The sequence below is a fragment of the Amphiura filiformis genome, chromosome 13 (genome assembly GCF_039555335.1).
Source record: "Amphiura filiformis chromosome 13, Afil_fr2py, whole genome shotgun sequence".
Lineage (NCBI taxonomy): Eukaryota > Metazoa > Echinodermata > Ophiuroidea > Amphilepidida > Amphiuridae > Amphiura > Amphiura filiformis.
Genome location: NC_092640.1, coordinates 4527308 through 4550869, shown reverse-complemented (window position 1 = coordinate 4550869; position 23562 = coordinate 4527308). Strand labels below are relative to the sequence as shown.

Here is a 23562-nt window from a genome sequence, read left to right as displayed (position 1 = left end):
TCAAACAAATATAAATATCACATTTAGAAACTCTTGCATTAAATTTCGACGTAACATGCTGTATCAACGTGCGCATGATAACTGAATACAAAATTCCGTCCGATCTGTGCGAATATACCAGACCATGAACAGCGTACTTTTATTTGCCTTTGATATCGACGTTAGTTTTTCAGGTTCAACGAGTCCAGCTAAAGCCTTAATATATCATATTAAATCAGTCTTTTATCACACAGAACGTTTATTGTTATGCAGAGTCGATAGTTGATAATATGTTGAAATCAACACTTTTCTGAAATACACCTATTTACTTTGAAATTAATTTTATCGGTCAAATAAAAAAAAAATGTATATTTTTTTTCAGTAATATCAGATAAACCCATAGTACTTTGATATACTTTTTTACAGCGTCAAATTTAATGTGAGAGTTATCAAATTAACAATTATTGTAATCGCGCATTATAACGGCACTTGCGGACAATCAAGCTTGATCACGCTTAACACTTTCGACCATATGCGTTGCTTTGATTTGCAACTTTTGCAAATGCACCAACTATACTAATTTAGAGTGTCTGGTAGCAAATTTGGTATGGAATTGGAGCTAAGAAGATTCTGCACATGACCGTATCAAATTGTCATAAGAAGATCAGGTTTTTTTGTACGACGGGTTACATAACTGCGGTATTTTTTACTTGGGGTGTTTATTTGACCTATATGGCTCATGTACATAAATTATGATAAAATTTAACCAGTATGCTCAAGTGTCATCAGTATACTAGCTCAGAGCACTGTAGCTGCTTTATTTACTGAGAAACGACCGGCCTTTTGTTTTACCATTGGGGGCCCTGAGGCCCAATTATATTTGACCTATGTGGTCCGTGTATATACGTTTAATCAAGGGCATAGCCGCGTTGTAATTGCCTTTATTTACCGATTAACGGTCGGGCATGTGTTTGGGGCCCTGACCCGATCACACATGAGGCTCATATGTGATGCGATCAAGCAAAATCAGTCGGAACTCGGAAGTAATGATTACGAGATATCAGCAAACAAAGGAAGTATTTTCTTTTGTTTCCTGTTGTTTTGAAAGCTCATTAATTGCTCATATCTTTGGAACTGGTTGATCAATTTCAATAGGGTTTTTCTGCAAAATGCAGCTATATAAATGTTCTTTACTATCTTATAAAAAACTGAAAATTTAATACATCCGAGTTCCGACTGATTTTGCTTGATCGCATCACATATATAAATATAACAATAGAACCCTCGAGTGTACCAAATCTGAGCTCAAAACTACTGCACACCTGTATTTGTAATGCTTTGTGTATAAAATCCTCGCACAGAAATGGTGCTTCTTTCTCCAAATACTTAACTTCTTGCACATATGACGATCTCCAGAAATGATACTACTTTCCCCAATCACTCTCTTTCTTCAGGAAACAGGATTATTTCTGCACTGATCCACTTTATTGACAGATGTGTTGTTTTATAAACCAGAAGCTAGCAAATTTCCAAAATCTCCTTCGTTGTTGTATTAAAATAGCACATTAATTGGCTATACAAAGTGTACCTCCTTTTGAAGCACAACGACGACCAACACACTTATAGAGAGTCTACAATCTATCCTCACATTCTGCCAAGAGAAAATCCAGTTGCTTTCAACTTTATACTCATAAAAACACAACCTAGAACATTCTGTCACATTCAGCCTATTTTAGAAATGGGACTTTTCCAGTTAACATTAGGCAATGCACTAGGATTGAGCAATGCGGAAATAACCCTTGTCCACAAATGGCTTTAATAGCTTCATTTCACCAATCTTTCAAACTCAAATTGTACACAATAATAGTACCAAAATAGTCCATCAAATTGTTCCAATTGGGCGTTCATTTTGCAAAAGTTTCTCACTTCTTAGGGGGGCACAGCTTTGCGATTTTTTCACCTGACTGCCCCCCCTCCCACTTTTAAAATCGTTCCGTCGCCGCTGCCTCTCCGGCTCCCCCTGCCTGCACCACAGGCGCTGGCATTACTATTTTATATTGAGGCATTTCCTAGCAGGCTGAGAGGGCGGGGCAAGGAATTTTTGGAAGGACTAGAGGGGGATTGTGATATCGTTTTACACAACTACAGACGACGGTGGACTACATTATTCACTGTGGCAACAGCCAATATCGTAAACAAAACAGACAATATGACGGCAACACTGCCTGGACATTGGACGCCCCGTGCCGAGTTGTGTTTTTAGCTCTATTGGCCCCGTTACAGAAAAAAAATGCACAAAATATATTTCTCAGTGAATGTATAAATTTTCACATAAAAATAAATATTTTTGGATTCAAAATGAATGTGAAGAAAAACAAAATCATAGTCGGGAGTGAGCGGGACTCGATCTCGGGACCCTATGCACCGCAGGCGACAACTTCTACCATTACACCACGCTAATTCATACAAAACATTCAAAAAACAGTACTTACAATGAGGTTCACTGGCGAACCTCAACGGATTTAGACTGATAAAATAGTGCTTAATAAAATACGTACAGTTTTGGAATAATTTGAGACATTTTTGTGTTTACGTGTAAAACCAATGACGACGTCAAAATTCAGCCAATCTTGGCCGGCCCCCCTGCACAACTAGAGAGTTGGGAGAAAACAAACTCACTCACTCACTACCTGCAGACATCCGACGACATGAGTTCGTGAGCAATCTTTACGCTGGTTGTTTTATATTATTTTGACTCTAGATTATTTTATATAGTGCTGCTGTATGGTGAATCATAGCAAAAAATTTTTATATTTTTTTGTGAAAAGCCCCAAAATTGGCACAGATGTAGCTCTTGATATGCTTAACAAGTTTGGATCGAGGGCCAAATTAATTTAATTCCAAGATGACGGGTAGAGGTCATCGAACTTTATACAGGGATAAAGTCAAAGTTGTTCAACTTGAGTTATAAACCATGCCAAAGTGCTCCTCTGGTCACAAGGATTCAGAAAAAGTATAGCTTGACCTATCTGTGATGTACGGTTCTCAAGTTATAAGCAAAAAGGTCAAAGGTCAAGGTTTTACCTCTACAGTGGTCAAATTTGAAATATTGTTATCAAAATGGTCTCGAAATGTTCCTCTCAGCATACTAGTCCAAAATAGGATAGATTTTACATATGGGTGTCCCAGAAAAAAAATACTGGGCAAATAAATTTGAACGTAAGTCGAGAAATAGACATCATAATCCAAAAATCTAAACATCAGCATGTAGCCCATCTTATTCTGCATCTTATACGCTAATTTTGCTGGAATCGGTACATAACGCATGTGTCAATTCACTTCATTCCAAGTTTGAAAAAAAGATCATTCAACAGTCAACACAATGCGCACTAGTGGTGAAACTGTCAATGGGCTTCATATTATGTTCAATGAAACCCTTCTCATTCTTTTTAAACAACATGTTACTTGAAAAACATTTAATTCGGTTTTGTTCAAATTTGAAACCTGCACGATATTGAAAATGAAGGCTTGTATGTAAGATGATGCTCTGTATTTGTAAATATCTTTTTCGTTAATGTTGATATAAATGTTGCATAAAGAATAACTACATAAAGAATTCCAACTGGCTTAAAAATTTCTCACACACATGAATGTTTTCGGAATATTTCCAAGAAATTGTAATGCAAAGTTTAAATCTTTAAAACTCAAATGTTCTTTGTACAGTTAAAATATAATATATTTGCATAACCTAAAAAATTAAAGCTGGAGAGCTTCCAAATCCAGAAATCAAAGTTTTCTCAGACAAACTGTTATCCATCTTCATTGAAAGCTTGAATGACATAACACCGTCAGCTTTTAATGGATAAAGTTGACTAAATTTAATGACATACACAAACTTTAGGAAGCAGTGAGCGAGTATGAAAAAAGCGCCTGTTGATCAAACTTGGAATGAACTGCATTGATGCACGCATTATGCAATCATTCATATCTTCGGAACCAGTCAGCCGAATCAAATAAAATTTTTGTTTGTGATGCACAACAAAAATATTTTATTTATTTATTTATTAGATCTTATTTTGCCTGGAACACTGTTTTTCATGGGTGCCCAGGGGTCAAACAAAATACATCAAAATGGTTAACAATTTACAAAAATAATAAATATTATATATTAAAATACATTCAAAATTACAAACTCTGGAACTAAAAGACACTTAGGTACAGATAGCAAATATATATATAAAAATATAAAAGATAGCATTAAGATACAATTATTTTAAAAGTTCCAAGCTTGGCTGGAAGTGGTGCTTTAGCAGCAGTTGGAAGGTTGTTGAATGCTAAAGCCCCTATAACTAAATTTTCTGCTGTCCGATGTGTTGCGACAGAGAGATAGGACCAAATTTCCCTGAGAACCAGCTCTTGTCCCGTAGCTATGAATGTCAGAAACAGTATTAAAATATTGCACAGATTTGAGGGTAGACTGCCAGTAAGACTTTTGTAAACCATAATATTAAGGTGTTTCAAACGACGATCACAAAGTTTTTCCCAGCTCAGTCTTCTTAATAAGACATCAGTTGGAAAACGACGTGGAAGACCGAGGATGACTTTACCAGTAGAATTTTGAAGTACTTTCAATTTAGACAAAAGAGTATTGTTGGAATTACCCCATACTACATCACAATAATCAAAGTGTGGAATAATTAAAGATTTGTACAACATGAGAAGAGTTTTTGTTGGCAATACATTACGTACCTTTCTTATAAGACCAATACGCTTGTTGACTTTTAAGACCACTTTGTCAATATTTATACACCAGGTAAGTGATGGATCAAACCAAACACCAAGATATTTAAATTGGTCAATTTGTTATATTGCCTCACCTCTAATTTGAATGTTGAGCTTATCTTGGGTACGGGCAAGTTTTTGTTGAGTGCCAAAAAGCATGGATTTTGTTTTTTTGACGTTGAGAGTGAGATAGTTGGTTTCAAGCCACTGAGCAACATAAGAAAATTTAGAATTCAAAATTCTGTTAAGTGTATCAACTGTCTTTCTCCTGACGAAAATAGCAGTATCATCTGCATATAAATATACTCTACAATCAACACTCTTTAGGATGGTTGGCAATTCATTGATATACAGGGTAAAAAGGAGGGGACCAAGAATGGAGCCCTGGGGGACCCCAAACTTGACAGGGGCCTTACTAGATAAGTGATTATTAACTCTGGTGACTTGAAACCGGTCAGATAAATAGGATGAGAACCATCCGAGTTCCAAACCATGCACTCCGACACTTGCAAGCTTGTTAATAAGCACTTCATGGTTGACCGTATCGAAGGCTTTTTTCAGGTCGAGGAAAACAGCAGCAGTTAAATAGCCTTTACTCACATTATCTAGGAGGTAGTCGCAGGCATCAGCGAGACAAGTTTGTGTTGAGTGTTTAGGTCTGAAACCAGATTGGTTAGGAGACAGGGTTTGATAATAATCAACATATTGATACAACTGATTATGAACAATTTTTTCGAAAACTTTCATACAAGCTGGAATGACCGATATAGGCCTGTAGTTACTTGTGTCCATTGGATCACCTTCCTTAAAGATAGGTGAGACACGACTTAGCTTCCATGCCGATGGAACTATGCCAGAGGAGAGACTCAAATTCATTATATAGGCCAACGGCTGAGCCAGGTGATCGTGACAAATCTTGAGGAGCTTAGGGCTGATGTTGTCAAGCCCTGTGGCCTTACTACTGTAGGATTCCTCTTATTCTGTGGAGAATAGAAGTACGTTTATTATTTTTATTAAGAATACACGAACGGGGCCTACATCCCTTTTGGGTCCGGTCTTCTTGATCTGGAGAAACACACAATCGAAAGGCGATGAGACAACATTCTTTAGTTAAGACTGTCGATGTACCACTACTTTATTTCTGTGGGCATTCAAGATCGATGTGCAAATCATCTTGGCCCGAGCCTTAGTGTTTAATAAGACGAGTTCTCAGTGTTACTTCTCCTGCCTAAGGAAATCATGCCATATTGAAACTTGTTAACATCTACATAGTTAACTGTCAACTCCAACTACCAACTCACTTTTTAGTGACAGTGCTAGCTCACTCCCTGGCTCGCTACTGAATAGCAACAGACGACTCGCCAGGGATGTGAGAGTGAACCCACATCCCTGGTCCAACTGCTCTCTCAGAATAGGTAGCTGTGCACTTGTTTATATACAATGTATTGGCATGTTTAGGTGAGGGCAGTACTACTGAAAAGCACGTGGATTTAGCTACTGGGTGTGTCCAGAGGCTAAGGCTAATAATTGTCGACACATCACTTTCCTTCGAATCTGAACTGTGTATGAACTGTCACATTCTGGTATTCTTACACTACCATCAAGATTACTTAGAATGTTAGATACTTCCTTGGCGTAGATTTCACAGAACCCGAATAGGTCCCTATTTGGCATTTTGGTTCCATCAGCAAGGTTGGCCTGGTTCGTTGTCACTGGAATGGCACCAGCAAGCTTTTTACCTATGTTTGAAAAGAAAGTATTGAATTCATTTGCAAAGTCATCACCATCATTAATTACATCATCATCAACACAGTGAATGGGGGTTTGTTGACTACCAGGAATAATAGTTTTAATTGTTTTCCATAATTTACGAGAGTCGGTGCCAGCATCTTTAATTGAGGACTCAAAATATTCCCTCTTCAGTTTCTTTGCCATGTTGTTCAGATTGTTTCTAGCTGCCTTGAAAACCTCCCAGTCTTTTGCCAATTGGGATTTTTGGGCTGTAGATTTAAAATGACGAACATCTTTTCTAAGGGACAGGTACTCATCATCAAACCAGGGTGGAGGTTGGTTTTCATATTTTTGAAGGGAGCATGTTTGTCACAGATGGGAACAAAAAGACCTTCAAAAATACTCAAGAAAGATCATCAAGGAAATTGCTACTATCAAACTTGCGATATGACCTGGCAGTGATATTACGAGCCAGACCCCTAGCACATTTTGCAGCCTTCCTCACAGCATAAACCAAGGCGTGCTCGCTGAAAGAGAAAATAGTAGCACCATGATTAGCAAGCAATTCAGGTCGGGAAGTCCAAACATGATCAATACAGGTTTTGGAAAATTGAGTTATTCTGGTAGGTACCTTTATGACTTGGGTTAAATGGTGTGTGAACATGATGGAGTTAAGTTTTTCCAGCTCCATTCATTTGGCTTTAGACCATCACAGTTGAAGTCACCGATACACAGAATTTCAGCAGGTGTCTTTGATGTTACACTGATACCATCTACTTCAGTTAGTACTGATTTTAGATCTTCAAAGAATTCAGTACACACATTTGGTCCATACACAATACCAACAAGGAAACACAGAACCACTTACCACGCAGTTGGTTGTAGAACTGACACTTCCGATCTCCTAGAGACCTTGCACTGGCTTCCAGTTCGCCAACGAGTACTGTTTAAAATTAAAAGTCCATGAACATGATGAAACAACTGAGTCCCAACTACATCTCAGACTACTTTACCGTTTATGTTCCTCCTCGTACCTTGCGATCGTCTTCTGACACTAACCGGCTTGCTATTCCAAGACGCAGCCACAGAATGACTGGCGAAAACAGGTTTCACATTGCAGCCGCTACGGCATGGAATTCACTACCCGTGGACATAAAATCTGCTGCAACCACATCCGCGTTCAAGTCTATGCTAAAGACTCATTTGTTTTCTTGAACTGTTCTCTTGTTATTTGACTTTTTGTGTATATTTTTTGTAAGCGCCATGGTATCTTTGTGAATGGTGCCATAAATGCCTGCACATGTAAATGTAAATGTAACAATATTTTTTACCTCAAACAAAGAATTAATATCTACCAAAAAACGTTTCAAAACGTAAAAAGTGGCCAAAGTTTAAAAAATCTTTCCTGTGTGGCTTTTCACCCATTTTTTTAAAACTTGGTCCCATTTATGAAAGTTTCTAAAGACCCATACGAAGTCATCAACAGGCTACTTGTTGATTTTCTTAGTTGTCAGTGTTTATTTTGTAGAGCCGTATAGACGTTATAATGTATTTTGATTTAAGAAAAAATAGCAAATACAGGATGTATCAAAATGATTGGTACCGGGATATGTGACATTGTCAAAAATATATAAAAAATATATCATTGCTAAATAATATTGTTTTTGTGCTACAAATAGAAAGGGGAATATGTTTACTTATTGATCTAATAATAGATCTGATAATAGGTTGATGCATCTTGGAGCTATTGCCATTTAAGCAATCATGGTTTTACTTATACAGGACAAGATGAATAGGTTAACTGCTTGAACTATCTATTGCATGCATGCTCTCAATCAATATCTCACTTCAGTCCACATAACATAAAATTGATTTACGTACTGTTAGAAATATAATTCATGAAGTCTCTGCGTTACGACTCTGGCAGTGTGAGGTGAAGCCACATGATCTTAAATGAACTTAACACCTGGGATGGATCCATTCTGTAACGGCCCATATCAAATTTTGAAACATTGTAAGTTATAGCATGTGTGAATGCTCTTAGAAACTGTCTAAATATCTTATCTGCACATCTCCTTAGCTTCGTGTCAACCAGTAATTCTTCACTATGAAAGCACGCTGAAGTGTGGAAGACTTTGGAGTTATTCCAATAACTCTTACCAGGACTAATATAACAGACACTGTCTACAGTCTATAACCATTTTGCCACACCATCTACTTGTAATCTCAATGCATCTAAAACTACAATTTAAATTACCGCCCTAGAAAGTGTTAATACATATCTTTCACCACACCTAAGTAATTCAAATCAATAAGGTACGGCTTTGATATTACTCTCAACCAATAAATATTGATTAAAACATTTATATACCATATGAATAAAGAAATTGGCAAGGAAAAAATAAAACATTTCCAAGATTTTCAACATATCATTCTCACAAGGTATTTATAATAGACATGGTAAAATAGAGCTACTGATCCAACGTTACGATGAAAAGTGTAAAACTTGTGTAACTTTTGAACGGAATGTGCTATCTTTATGATCTAAAATTCTTAGAAAAGATAAAACTATTATAATTTCGAATATGTAAAAAATCAACCCCAAACTGGTACACAAAATAGTACAAAAATTCTGCAAACATGAGACGTCGTCGGTACCAATCAATTTGGCTTTTCTCATTTGACACCCTGTTCGTGAAAGACGAACAAGAATTGACCAAGATATGCGCCTCCAAAGCCTCAAACCCCAAAATCAAAAGTTGCATTTTCAACGATTTTCAATAGGAACGCATCGTTGTATTGCACATAAGCACCACGGGCCAATCAATAAAGCACACAGTGTAACAGGCACAATTGAATCGTTAAATTTGCAACTTTTCATTTTGGGGTTTGAGAGTTTGGAAGCGCATATCTTGGTCAATTCTTGCTCGATGTTCACGAACCGGGTGTCAAATGAGAATGAAAATTCCAATTAACAAAATGTATATTTCAGAATAATCCAAAATGATCAAGTTATTGAACAGCAAGGATGAATATAACTGACGAGTTTCTTTTTGTGCCTGGTGTATATCTCATATCTCTCACGACATAGTTTTAAATTGCAAACAGATTTAAATCATCAAATTAATTACTCAAGGCACATTACACCCAGTATCACATGATAATACACATTGGACGCTGGTTATGATGTCGTCTACAGTAAAACATCCCATGTAAACAATGCTGATAGTTATTAACGAATACAGAAGACCTCTTGCATTCGTAATCTTAAATACAGGATGCTGTAAACATCTTCGAACAAGAAGGCCCCTTCTGCAATAGCTGCCATGTAAAGGTGTCATATGCAATATGTAAAGCAATAATTGTCAAATGTATATCGGACAGCTATTGCAGATACGATCACTAGTGCACTTGCGTTATTTTCCCGGTTATGTTACATCTTACACCACTTGTTAAATGAATGTCATATTTACAGTATATTTATTTCCCTTGACATAAATCGCTACATTATTATATCCACCAGAACCAACTCAAAATTGGCCGTTACAGTTTTTGAATATATCCCTCTGCACTACAAGCAGGTTGCACACGATCGTGTATATGAGGAATGTACATCAGTCTGTTCACTACCAATGGACTCGGCATTTATTAGCGTTGTATCATCAACATTTTTTTTCAGAAGTACATCTGTAAAGAACAATGGGCAAACAAATAAAAACTATAAATTATACCGAAGTAAGTAATGACAGCATTTATTAAGCGTCCTTACAGAAGTACCACGTCGCTTTACAATCAAAATATAGACGAATCACTAAGAAGGGGATGAGTCTTTTCAGTCCATTCATAAGTAGGGGCGTAGGAAGAACCTCGGGGCCCATGGACAAGGAGCAGCGTGGGGCCCTTCATTCTCGCTTTTTCTTGGACTTCGTCCACTCTGTCCATAATCTCCTTTATCAGCCCTCTCCCTTCATTTTCGCTTTTTCTCGGGGTCCTAGGGGCTTCTGGACTTCGTCCACTATGTCCACTCGCTTGCTATACCCCTGTTCGTAAGATTTGCTTGAAATCGCAAACTGGCCCTCCGAATGGATACCATAATGGTTTAGAACCTATAACCAAGAGTAACCTATAAAGCATTGCAGGTCATCTATTTTGCATCATACTTACATTTCGTCTGTTCGGTCCCCAGTAGTAGGATTGTACCCCCAACTCATCAGGCTGGTACACTGGGTTTTGATACACCACATTGGAAGAATAAGGTGTTATGTCTCCTGGTAACAACGAATGCTGAGTAGCAATCCTTAATGGCGGGAGTTGTTGGGTGTGGGTCACTGGAGGAAGAGGTTTAGTTGCCATGGTAGATCTTCGTATGGCTATGCAGCAAAAGCACATAATGAAGGTGAGCATAGAGATACCGAATATGATCCCGATAGAAATCCCTAGGATTTCAGCTAAACGAAGTCCTCCGTCTGCTAAAGAAACACATATGAATATCGACAGTTACGGTCATTTATAGAAGTATGTCTTATATAGCGACTATAGAAAGAGCAAAGTTACTTTTCATCGTTTTCAGCCATTTAGGAACACAATCACAAATGACGATTAGATAAAGATGAGAGCAATATTACAGACTTGACGTTTAATATAGAATATTTTTGGCAAAATTCCAAGACTGGTCTGGACGGATTCTGCATAGACCGCACGTGCTAAATATTAATTGGGGTGTGTCGGGAGATGGTGTAAAATAATTGTTTGATTGAAAGTGTGCTTTCCATATGTTTACATTATGGTGCTCATAATGTAGCGAATTTGCCTAAAATGGCGGATTTAGGGAGTCTAAATTTGAGCTTTGTGGGGGACACAATTTCGGACTTTATGCAACATGGTGCTGTTATCACCAAATTTAGAGAAGTTTGAGGTGATATTCCTTAAACTTCGTCAGCAACTGGCATTCATCACAGCTGAAATACACTTACATCGTACCAGATTTTTGAACAAGCTGTACGTACTCAGAGAGTTTTAATGGCCTCCTGGGGTCAAATTTACGGTACAAAAACAACTGCACGGATTCCTGGTTGTCCAAAGAAGTCACACTGTTCAAACTTTTAAGAGCCATATTTTTTTAAGCTCCTCATACTTTCAAAACTGGTAAATGACAGGTGCATTTTAGTTCTGACGAACACTTATTAGTATTTAGGCTCAAATCGCCTCAAACCTCAGTAAATTTGATAATATCAGAATAATGTTGCTCAAATTCCGAAATTTTACCCCAACAAAGATCAAATTCAGTCTCCTTATATCCGCCATTTTCGGCTTATTCACTACATTATGAGCGCCATAATGTAAACTAATGGAAGCCACATTTTTTGTCAAACAATTATTTTACACCATCTTCCGACACACCCCAATTAATATTTAGCCCGTGCCGTTTATGCAGACCTCTACCAGACCAGTTTTGGAATTTTGCGAAAAAGTATTCCATTTGTTAATGTCAAGTCTGTACTTTCACTTCTGAGTACTCATTGTATATGACCACACGGGATGTGCCGCAAACTTGGCCATAGTCGCACATTCGGCCTGTTGGAACTCGTATGTCAATGACCCCTTTTTAGGCTAATTTTAATATATGGATAGTTTATGTTTTCAAAATTTTGCCTCCCTGTACCCATAATTTTCGAAAGTTACCCAAATTTGGTAAAAAGTAATAAAACCTTTTAGAACATGGATAGATCGAAATTGGTCTAGGGATGGGTCCAGTTTCAGATTATCACCGCCACCTCTCTACCCAAAACAAATTTAAGTACCACCCCCGGATATTTCAATCGGGATGTTAATAGGCCTAGAATGGAGAGTAAATTAATGTTTTAACTGTACCTTCAGCACTCGGGGTTTCTACTATAGGGATAGTATTGCACATTTCTCCAAGAAATCCATTTGAACACCTAAAGCAAACAAATATATCAGTTTAATACATGTATGCATGCTGTCTTTCATACTGAGCATTCTAGTCAGAGGGTAATATATGTATATCAGTTAACAGAATCAAAGGCATCACAGTCTTGATACAATTAGAATAGTTACAATAGTTCCTTTTCTGCATATAATTATCTTCATAACTAAGGATTATTAGAAAAGATTCTTCAATATACGAGTAAGGCTCATATGTGAACATACCTCATAATAGGATCTCAATGAATTAACTTTAATATGTTGGCTACAAAAAACTTATACTTGACAACTTCTAAGTTGATATTATAAACACTAGACAAAAAGAACGTCCTCATTTATGTAGCCCGTCATATAAACACGGTAGTGTGCAGCATCTTGCTAGCTCCAATTTGGTACTACATTTGCAACTAAAAACTAAAAAACGATCACGTAGTAGTTGAATTTGGCCAAGCTAGCTCAAGTTGTCCGCAACGAGCTCCTGTCGATTATATCCCAAGCGCCTGTATGAAGAGCGGTGTATTCAATTGTTAATATTGTTAATGTTGTTCCCCCACGTCAAGTTGGTGTACCTTGCTTTTTTTCTTTCCAGTTGTTCATATATTCAAGGTATCCTCTTGGATCATTTATTAATCCTTGATGTGTTTTGTGTCCTCGTCCGTTGGATTCACCATTACCTACTTTTTTTGATGAATACTTTACTGATGTAGCGCTCGTTACTAGCTATGCACGGTCACTTTAGAGCTTTTGGTAGCAAATGTGGAGCTAAAACGTTCTTGTACACTACCGTGTCAATCAACTTGTCACAACAGGCACACGTTTAGCTTAATGACGGTTACGTAATTGAGGACTTTCTTTTTGTGTTGTGTGTATTATACTTACAAACAGATACCCGTATTGCGAGTCAGGTCAGCTACACAGCTCCCACCGTTATTGCACGTTACAGTATCACATACGTCTGGAAAATAATGGTTCTTATTTGGTCAATCCTAAGAGACAGCAAAACATCCGAATAACATTGCTATTTAATTTCAACACTAAACAAAATGTCATTGGGCTATTCCAGATGAAATTCACATACTTTAACTGAGTAACTCATTCAGTTTATACCCCATTTGAAATACACACTTCCTGTTTAGAAGATTGAGGTGATGTCTTGCAGGGAGGGTGTATGGATTTTAACTGGAATGGAATAGACTATTACCATGATTGCAACCAGGCACTGAAAACACCTATATACTACAAAAAAGTATCGATGATTCTTGATCAATATTTATCAAAATGATAACATATTTCGCACCGTTTTGAGAACAAGCTACAGTACAGTTTTTAAATGTTTCTTTTTGGGATGGTAGTTTCCCACAAATACCTGTAAACTGCAAAGTAGTTCCAGGAACTACTTTTAATGTCGAGTCATCAATATATCCCTCCGAATCAAGAACATTTTGAAACGTGGTTTGAAGCTCTGTTTCACTACTTGCGTAATCCTGGTTGAGTGCCACGATAAATTTGACTCCAATACTTCCACAATATAAGTCATATACATCGACGTAGAGAAAACCGTACGTTGACTTAAATACATTTGTGAGCTAAAGGAAGAAATATGAAGAACTTTTTTTTTTTCGGGCTATTTATTTAATGTTATCTTGAATTCAATATTTTGGATAACATTTTGCGTATTGATCATGACCAGCATCATCATCATCGTCATGATCATAATAATAATAATGAATTATTGTTCATACTGATGAAATCTTAAGGTGACACTAAATACAGTCTTTCTACACATCACAAGAAATATGACTTTCTGGTGTGTAAATATGATCGTGGAGTGATGTTACACGACGTCGCCCATTTATTTGCAACTGTTACAAGAGGGCTTAGAGCAAGAACTAGCTATGTCCACAAGTACATGTTACTCATTTAGGCAACAAATGGATGGTTAATTCTGGCTTCCAAAATGCAAGTGACTTTGGGGTATATGCATGGTCACGTAAACAGTTAGTATGGTTAGTTAGACACAAGTGACCATGTAAATACCCCCAAAGTCACTTACATTATATTATAGAGGGCAGAATTAACCGTCCATTTGTTGCCGAAATGGGTAACATGTAACTGTGGACATGGACATAGCTAGTTCTTGCTCTAAGCCCTCGCATTTGGCTTAATTATTTACGTATATCAAATCAACACATTTGCACTTTACTTGTTGGCTAACTAGAGGCATTTTGTTCCTAGTTATTTTCCTGGTAGAAAACCAAATACAACACCGTTCAACTTATTCTTACCAAACGCTCAATCCTCCTTTCTAACATGATGTAGGTAGGCGACATTTTATCCAATAAATCAACAGAACACACAACAGGAACGCCGTCTATCTCTACTATTACCAATTCACTAGTCTTTAGTGCAATGGCACCTAGTCAAAAATATTAAATATCATTTCAAAATGGTTAGAAAGATTTTTGATAGTAGTTAATTATTAAATAATTTTGTTAGATTCATCTTATTTCTTTATTAACAAACAGGTTTAAAAGCACACACAAAACCCAGGACATGGCCAACATGTTCAATTTGAGGTATTCGAGGTTATCCCACAAGGGCTCTTTCTCCGGTGACCTTTTTGGTAATTATAGCTTTGCAAAATTTGAAAAATGGAACGCACACGAGAAACGTTATCTTTACTGACCAAGCCACAAGAATGGACCTCAAAACAAACTAGATTTGTTTTCACACCCCTGTTGTTAAGATGAGAAAGCAGACCGGCATATTTGTCTTAAAAATCGCAGCAGAAAGAAAAAAAAACGAAATCACTGATCACATATATTCGTCATCCTAATCCTAAAAAGCACAATTGGACCAAACCCTTTTGTGCTATTGATCGGTTAAAATATGAGCAAGATTAGGATGACAAATATCACGTGACCTGTGCTTTTGGTTTTTCACAGGAAATTCTGCCTAGATTTTTAAGGGATCTAAAATGAGCGTTTATTGTGTTTCGACAGTAATTTTGTGGGACATGAGAGCACCTCAGACCTATCGAATTGCATTCTGAATACGAAGCATGTCTTTCTGATATCAAATAATTTTAATTTTTGAAAATCACAATATAATACAAATTTTATGACAAATTATAAAAATTTGATATTTTTCAAATTTTTGATATATAACAGTCCTCGAAGTAAATTATATAAATCGAATGACATTCTTAAAGTGTATGTAGCAGGGAGGAAAAGCCGACGGTCAATTGAAAATTTTGACCTTTCATATTGAAGATATGGATTTTTTCCCAAAAGAGCTAATTTTTTTGGTGTTTTGGGAAAAAATCCATATCTTCAATACGAAAGGTCAAAATTTTCAATTGATCGTCGGCTTTTCATCCCACCTACATACACTTTAAGTATAAATCATCAGATTTGTAAAGTTTACTTCATGTACTGTTAAATATCAAAAATATCAATTTTTAATGATTTGCCATAAAATGTGTGTTAAATTGCGAATTTCAAAAAATCAATATTATTTGATATCAGAATGACATTTTTCGTATTCAGAATGCAATTCGATATGTCTGATGTGCTCTCATGTCCCACAATAAATACTGTCCAAACGTTCATACCCCAGCCCTTAAGGCCCTGTCAACGTAATAATTGCTGGATTCAAGTCACATCCAGTAATTTCTCGAGTAGTTTACCCTGGGATGTATCGAATAGCGGATTACAAAGGGAATGTAACATTTTCGAGGACAAATTGAAAAACTGAATCGGGTCATTTTATTTTTTTAGCCGAATGGGTAATTGTCTCCATTACGGAGAAATTAATTGCATTTATTTATTTCTCTACCTCGTATATGATTTAGAGAATATGGTGTCATAATGGATGGGCTGGTAGTGGATGCCGGCGCTGTAAGAAAAACGGCTTTTCTAGAAAAAAAATCTAATTACTTTTGTAAGAACATCCCCGTTTTAAATGAAACAACCCGTCACGAACATCTAATCCACCGAACCGCGTTCTTAGTTCGCGCACATGTATAACGCGAATGCATTATCACGAGATCATTGAGGATCAACAAGCGTGCCCCAGTTGCGTGGTCTTATATCAATATCCACTATTGTGTGATAGTATACACCCGAAAACAATTCAAATTGTGTGTATTCTTGACAAGACACACCAATGAATTTGGAATGGTTTCCAAAACTTCTCTTTAAGCTTCTTGATGAGAAGATGCTTGAAAACGGAGAAGGGAGAGAAGTAATTCATTGGTAGAGCATCATCGCAGTCACCTTCTGAGCCTTATTTCACCCTTATACAGATGAGTACTCCATTACAATGCCTCTTTGAAGGTGTCTTGGGAAGTATTTGAACTGCATATCTCCTTGTCTTGGGTAGGCATCAATTGATTCTCTGAAGTCTCTGGACTTAGGACCAGACTCTGGTGGGTTAAACCGGTTTTAAGTGTGCACAACCGTCACGCTTCCCTCAGAGATAGATTTAATTAAACCATCATCAGAGATTGTGCACTCCATCCTACTTTCAGGCTAGGAACAGCTGGTATGAGTAGCGTAAACCAGCGTGCTAAGTCAATGCCCCTATATTACCCAGCAGACCCCTGAGCTAGAGTCAGCTAAGCAGAGCTTGCACTGCTGGAACTGGGATGTGCAATGTCATTACGGACAATGACTGGTCACAGGAACCTAGTCTTACTATCATCAGTTGGAGGGGTAGTTCATTGGTAGATTACCAGCAAGATGAGGAAAAAGATAATAACGTCACTGCTCTTCTCCATCTCTGACTCATTAACTCAGTTGGTGAATCATCGAGCCAGTAATCAAAAGGTACAAGGTTCAAATCAGTGAATTATTTCAATGGCTGTCATGTATGTATGTGGAGGCTTGTGTTATTTGGTAAAGTGTATACCTGATATTGGTTGAGGTCTCGGTACTACAGAGGTGTCGTCATCCAAGATTAAAACCGAGTTTCTGAAACTATCACTCCATTCAGCAACTGGATTGTAAACTGTTCCTGTGGTTCAACATCATTATCATTTATTATACTAATGTCTATCTCCTTTAATGTTTCCCCAGAATCGAATTGAACTGTGCCTGATGAACTGATGTAATCTAAAGAAGTTGCTGTTGAATCAACTGTTCGATAATCTGCAGAAATATAAATTAAAATTCCTTTAAAAGGGAGTGTTCATGCCAAATGGAAGTCACTTATAATTATGTTTTTTAATATTACTGTCATCTAAGTTACTCGCAAATCTTGCCGTTTAAAAATGTTTTAGAACCTCCATACATTCTGACACAAACTATCGCATTTTTTATATAGATGCAATATCTATAAATGTATTATCTGAAAACTATCAAAGTGCTTAAAAAGTATACATTGTTCTCACCCACTGTTGAGACGCACGATAAACAACCACTGCGCAGAATGGTCACGGTCAAAGTAGGTGTTGTTTCCCCTACTTGGTATACTTCCTGTAGGAATCTGAAACTAGCTATAGGAGATATCATCATTATCATCATCATCTTCTTCATCATCACCATCATAATGGTCTCCTTCCTTATCCTCCACCTCATCCACATTGTCATTTTCATCGTCAACAACATTACTACCATAATGCCGGCCGTCAGACTTTTCTGCCGCTTGCCGCTGTGGCAAGTGGCATGACGTATCAACCAATGACAAGCCTTGACTGTGTCCGTTTGTCTGCAATGCGAGTGCGCCACGCCGCTTAGCGGTAAGCGGCATGGTAATATGAAACGGCATAATAGTCATCCTCATTGTTGCAGTAATCGTCGTATATTCATGTTTTAATCAATAATGATGCTAATAATATTTACAAGGTGATGTAACTATACGACGGTTCACCATTTTAAAATAATTATCTACATAAAATGTAGTGAAAAAGTATATTAATGATTTACCGAATGCTCAATAAGGTTATATCGTATTCTACCGTATATTTGACCGTACATCAAATTTGCATGTATTAAGAATTAAAAGCCGCAACATGTGGTTCCTGTCATCCCACTCGCTTTAAACTTTCCAAAATAGTTATAACAAGTCAGTCTATAGGGGTGTAGTGCACTTGTTTGCATGCAAGAATTTGCTTTTTTTAGGGGATGGTCCAAATTTGGGAAATATGACCTCCCTCATGTCTGCGTATCGGCCTGTGTGTTATAATATGAAAGGTAGTATGAGAAAATCACGTCTAGTAAAACTTACAATCATCGTCTTTGATAACTATGATAGCCGTTCTTGGTGATGCAATCATTCCACCCTGTGCATCTACGAGGGATACCGACACCCTCTGGTCCTCCTCTACCATCTCATCATCGGTAATGCGAAGTGTGGCATTAGATTCCGTCTCATCGGATGCAAAATTTACTGTAGATGAAACTAACTCGACATCTGATAATGCTTTATTATTGACTTGTATATCTGACAAAAAAAATCATTATTACAGCTATGTAGTTCCATACGTTCCGGTAGTTAAATTAACCAAGAAAAAGTTAAAACTTTCAATGGAAACTGAAGGCAAATAAATAAATATTTACCTACTAATATTTTCGGTAACAAACTGTTACCATCCTCAGGCAGTAATGACTGGCTGACTGTCTTCTTCACACTTGGATGATTTTGGTGTTTCTAGAAGACAGTTGTAAATTCTCGGAAGATCCCGGCCCCCGTCTCTGGTGAGCTTGACTTGTTTTTCCTATCAAGATTGTTAAAAGGAAAGCAAGTTCCTAAATCGCAAGATAAAGGAGTCCATAGCTATCAGACAGGAAAAACAAGTCAAGCTCAACAGAGACGGGGGCCGGAATCGTCCGAGAATTTACGATTGTCTTCTAGATAGAAACACCAAAATCACCTACATATAGCAAAGTCGTTGAATAGGATCATTTAATCATTCCGACTGATTCCCATACCTCTGACTTATATACAAACACAGGAATTCCCTCATAGCCTATTCATTGAATAAGAATCATTACTATATATGCTACTGATTCTCATACATCTAACTCACCTACAGTCACAGGAGTTCCTTCATAGCCTAGTCGTTGTATAGGAATCATTACCATCCCCGCTGATTCCCGCACCTCTATAAAGGTTTCCTTCATGACAAGCTCAACTGTTTGTTAAAATAAAACGCTTAAAACAATTATTTGTGATATCTTTTGGACCCGCTGATGGCACAGCGATGGTCAATTAGATTCATTGTATGAGTTAATAAAATGTTGTAACATGTCCATCATTTATTTACACCTTTTGTGATAAAATTACTAAACATGTTTTTGACCGATTTTATCAAGCAATGTTCCTAGTTTAAAATTATCACCCGTTCTATACTTTTTTGGATATCGTGCCGATTTTTGTCTTTTTTGCAACCTTATGCACAAAGCATTATGTCTATAGCTTAACATGTAACCTGTTGCAAATAATGTAAATGTATTCTACTTAGATTGACGTGTGTGCAATATTTTGGCTATGTATAATGAATTTGCAATCACATCAAACAGTAAGTCAACTTACCTTCGTTATCAACTATGTATATTCGAGCTCGCCTTAGCGTCCCTATATCTCCATTAACATCAGAACTTAAACGCACTGTGAAGTACTCGGTAGCTTCGAGAATAATATCATCTATAATATTTATTTGAGTATCAACCATGTTTTCTCCAGCAGGAATCTTAACCATAGTATTTTTAAGCTCTTCGTAATCAACCCCTTTTCGGGCAGACGAACTGGTCGTGGATAACACTGATAAGAAAAGAAATGATAGAGAACTATCAGTATATTTGGAATGTACTGGAGGGGGAGTGCATTAGATGTATCAAAATTCAGCGCAAGTGCAATATTGTGTCCTATCTGTTTCTCAACATGTGATACGCATTTATTAAGGCTACATGCTCTTTTTGGTTGAAATTTTTGGCGGGAAATATTCCCGCCAAAACATTAAAGTAATCTTTTCCCACAACTAAATATCATAGTCAGGAAATGATGCACCTGGTAGCTTAGATCATAACTTTCATTATACTTAGTTGCAATTATCCCAGAAAATTCTTGATTTGTTTTTACAGAGTCTTGAATTTTCGATGTTTTTGATCAAAAAACATCACTCGGTGTATTTTGAAACTCGAGGCATTAACTCTTCTCAAATTAGCTCCAAAACATAATTTATTATATGCACGTGTAGCAAACACCAATGGGAATAATTGGACGTTATTTGCGGAGCCTAAATTTGGTTTGATTTTATTTCACAATAATTCTAAGGTGAGAATTTTGACCTGACATTTCCTCTTTGGATTTCCAATTTAAATTCATTGATATGTGATATTTTGAATAAATAAAGAGTACGCTTACCTTTCTGCAACACTTCCCGGTATCATTAAGCATCTGCTGATAACCAACATTTTTGCTGAAAACAGTCCCTTCCTATCATTTTTGAACACAATATGGTTCAAAAGTGCGTACGCTTCGCGTATAAACTAGCCCAGCGAGGTAATGAAGAGAGCTATTTACGATGGGGTATCTATTGTAAGCTATTAGGGTAGGCCTATAGTATATCTTCCCGAAAGTGACAAGATGTGTCAAGCAGGGCGGTATATTCAAACGCTATTGTCTGGATCATTGAATATCGATTGCGCACGTATACATGCAACACGGATGTGTGTGGTCCTCCCCAGGTTTTGACATGAATTACAAATGACGTCGTGAATGACTCGGCTTTTTCATTTTATTATTACTAAATTAATCGTCGTTTATCACGAGTGCTAAGAGTCGTACCAGTTCAATTCATCAAAATTAATTTGTATTAAATGAAAAAAACCCCAGACAAGTAGAGTCATATGTCTTTCTATGACCGTATTCCTACCAAAATCTGATTTTCAATACACTAGAAACGTGTTGATATGTATATCTTTGAAAATCGCCGAATGTTAACCACAGTCACCGTGGCACAGTAGGCATCTTTAGCATTCATAGTGCAATTGCCAGTGGTTCGAACCCCGGTGAAAATTTTAGTATTTTGTATTCTTTTTACTAATGCGCTGTGCCATTTTTCAAACACGCCCCTGAATGAAACTGATGGGCAAGTACCCTTAATTCACAATTATTAGGCAGCTTGGTGAATGGTATATATTATGGCTATTCACTCACTAGCTATATACAGAACACATGCTGGTTTTTCGATATAATTAAGTAACCTCTCTTACTTGAGCAAATTTATCCGTGATGATTTCATGCTATATTGAAAGATATTTATAAACCTTTTCGAGACATTTTGCAACTTGTAAAAAATCATTGCGGTTTTGTTCGAGGTTCGGGGGGTTCGAGGACAGTTTAACGATTTTTATCAAAATTGTAAGGTTCAGCTCAAAGTTCCAGTATACGTACTGACGGTTACGTCATTATCCACGTTGCCAATTCGTACTAATGTCACTACTGCGGTTTCAGACTCGAGTGTTGTATAGCTCTCTTGGCTGAACTCAATTGATTCTGCAAAGTCAGAAAATATACTAATGAATTTAAAAAAAAAGAAGCCTGACGATGTTAAAAAATACCCGTGCGGGATTTTGCAACTTTAGCCTGACCATCAATATCGCGCTAACGAGTGCTAATAACTCCAATAACACTCCAATATTTATGTCAATATTACTAGGATTTCCTAACATGGAAGTTAGCTGCTTTGATGTTACTTGTTACTAGCCAGCTTTTACCGCTTTAATGCATTTGTCGAGTAGCCAGTGATGAGGGTCCATTGGCATGTAATCTGTACCTCTCGAATTTAGTATTCTCTAAAGATATGCGTCACTGTCAAAATAATTACCATCGTCATCCCTGACTACAATTTCAATCACCGATGGATCAGCCAAACAACAACCGTTGCTAAGAAGACTCAGCGTAACGGTCAATATTTCATCGTTCTCAAGAAAATTGTCATCGATGATTGTCAGCCATACATTAACCGAACGGGTACCCGACGGGAAGATAAATTCTACCTCTGTCTCGGTGAAAACGGTTGTCGGTGGTACAGATGTACTCGAATATGTTAATGACAATACTGAAAAGGATAAAATAAAAAGAAATAAGCATGTGAAAGAAAACGAAAAAAAAGATAGCGAAGAATAAAACACACAAAAGGGAAAGTATATGGGGAATTGTGTTTTTTCAAAACTTTCATACACAATCTTGCAAATTAGGTTTTTCTGAATCAAAATTTTGTGAGGATTCCAAAAATCATGGGTGTCTTTTTTTTAAAGCTGTTCTTGGGTGTTTCTTGGGCGGATTTTGGGCGAATTCTGATTTTCAGTATTTGGCATATATTATGGAATAAAAATCAACTTATTTAAGTCATATATTGCATTTAAAGGCTTTTATATTATCATTCCAAACTTTAAATACACTTTAATATGAACTACCTCAAATATTGAAGAAATGTGTTCAAATGTTTAAATTTTTGGGTGTTTTTGGGCGGAAAAAAAAAAAAAAAAATTTTTGATGGGTGTTTGGGGGCGGAAAGTTGCCTTGGCAAACTAAATCCCGTGGCCTTTTTTTGATGACAATGTGCCACCTATCCTAACTATCCTAATATGTTGTTTAGGTCCGAAGTAACATATTTATAGGGGCCTACATGTCTACAAAATTCCAGATGCAGCAGTTGGTGGCCATCTTATTTTTCAAAACGGCGCCCATTTCGGCAATACATTCCCAATATTGTTCAAACTGACCCTTCCTATTGTGAATTTATTGGTACAGTAGCATTTGTTTTAAGCTTAGGATATTACTTATGACGTATGCACTAACATCGACGACTTTGATATTCAAAATGGCCTCCAAAAATTCAAAATGGCCGCCAAATTCAACTTATTTCCTCCAAACATTATAATGAGCATTGTAAAATATAAGTTTAAGCAAGTAACATGTTAATTAATATACCAACACATACACAAACTCCATAATACACTGCAAATACACACCACACCACCTCACACCCACATTCAAATGCTCACCTATAATTATGAATTCACTTTCTACGATGACATTTTGTTATTAAATAGTTCCTGAATTTAAGATCTGTAACCTTATTCCACCTTAAATGTCTTCATCCGTCTCCTCAGG

At 36.9% G+C, this 23562-nt stretch overlaps 1 protein-coding gene across 1 annotated transcript in view; it reads right to left on the bottom strand.

The window, feature by feature from the left end:
- Positions 1 to 8017: 8017 nt before the first annotated feature.
- The window catches only part of LOC140168784 (uncharacterized), a 44711-nt gene continuing 29166 nt past the window's right edge, over positions 8018 to 23562 (bottom strand). Inside the window, exons 9-21 of the mRNA XM_072192194.1 lie at positions 22271 to 22504; positions 21838 to 21939; positions 19975 to 20202; positions 19469 to 19573; positions 18667 to 18882; positions 17487 to 17588; positions 17350 to 17454; positions 14724 to 14854; positions 13805 to 14024; positions 13318 to 13393; positions 12364 to 12431; positions 10657 to 10961; positions 8018 to 10179 (exon numbers count right to left, since the gene is read on the bottom strand). Coding sequence (XP_072048295.1) covers positions 10168 to 10179; positions 10657 to 10961; positions 12364 to 12431; positions 13318 to 13393; positions 13805 to 14024; positions 14724 to 14854; positions 17350 to 17454; positions 17487 to 17588; positions 18667 to 18882; positions 19469 to 19573; positions 19975 to 20202; positions 21838 to 21939; positions 22271 to 22504 — 1904 coding nt within the window. The 3' untranslated portion in view covers positions 8018 to 10167. The remainder of the gene's footprint in view (positions 10180 to 10656; positions 10962 to 12363; positions 12432 to 13317; positions 13394 to 13804; positions 14025 to 14723; positions 14855 to 17349; positions 17455 to 17486; positions 17589 to 18666; positions 18883 to 19468; positions 19574 to 19974; positions 20203 to 21837; positions 21940 to 22270; positions 22505 to 23562) is intronic.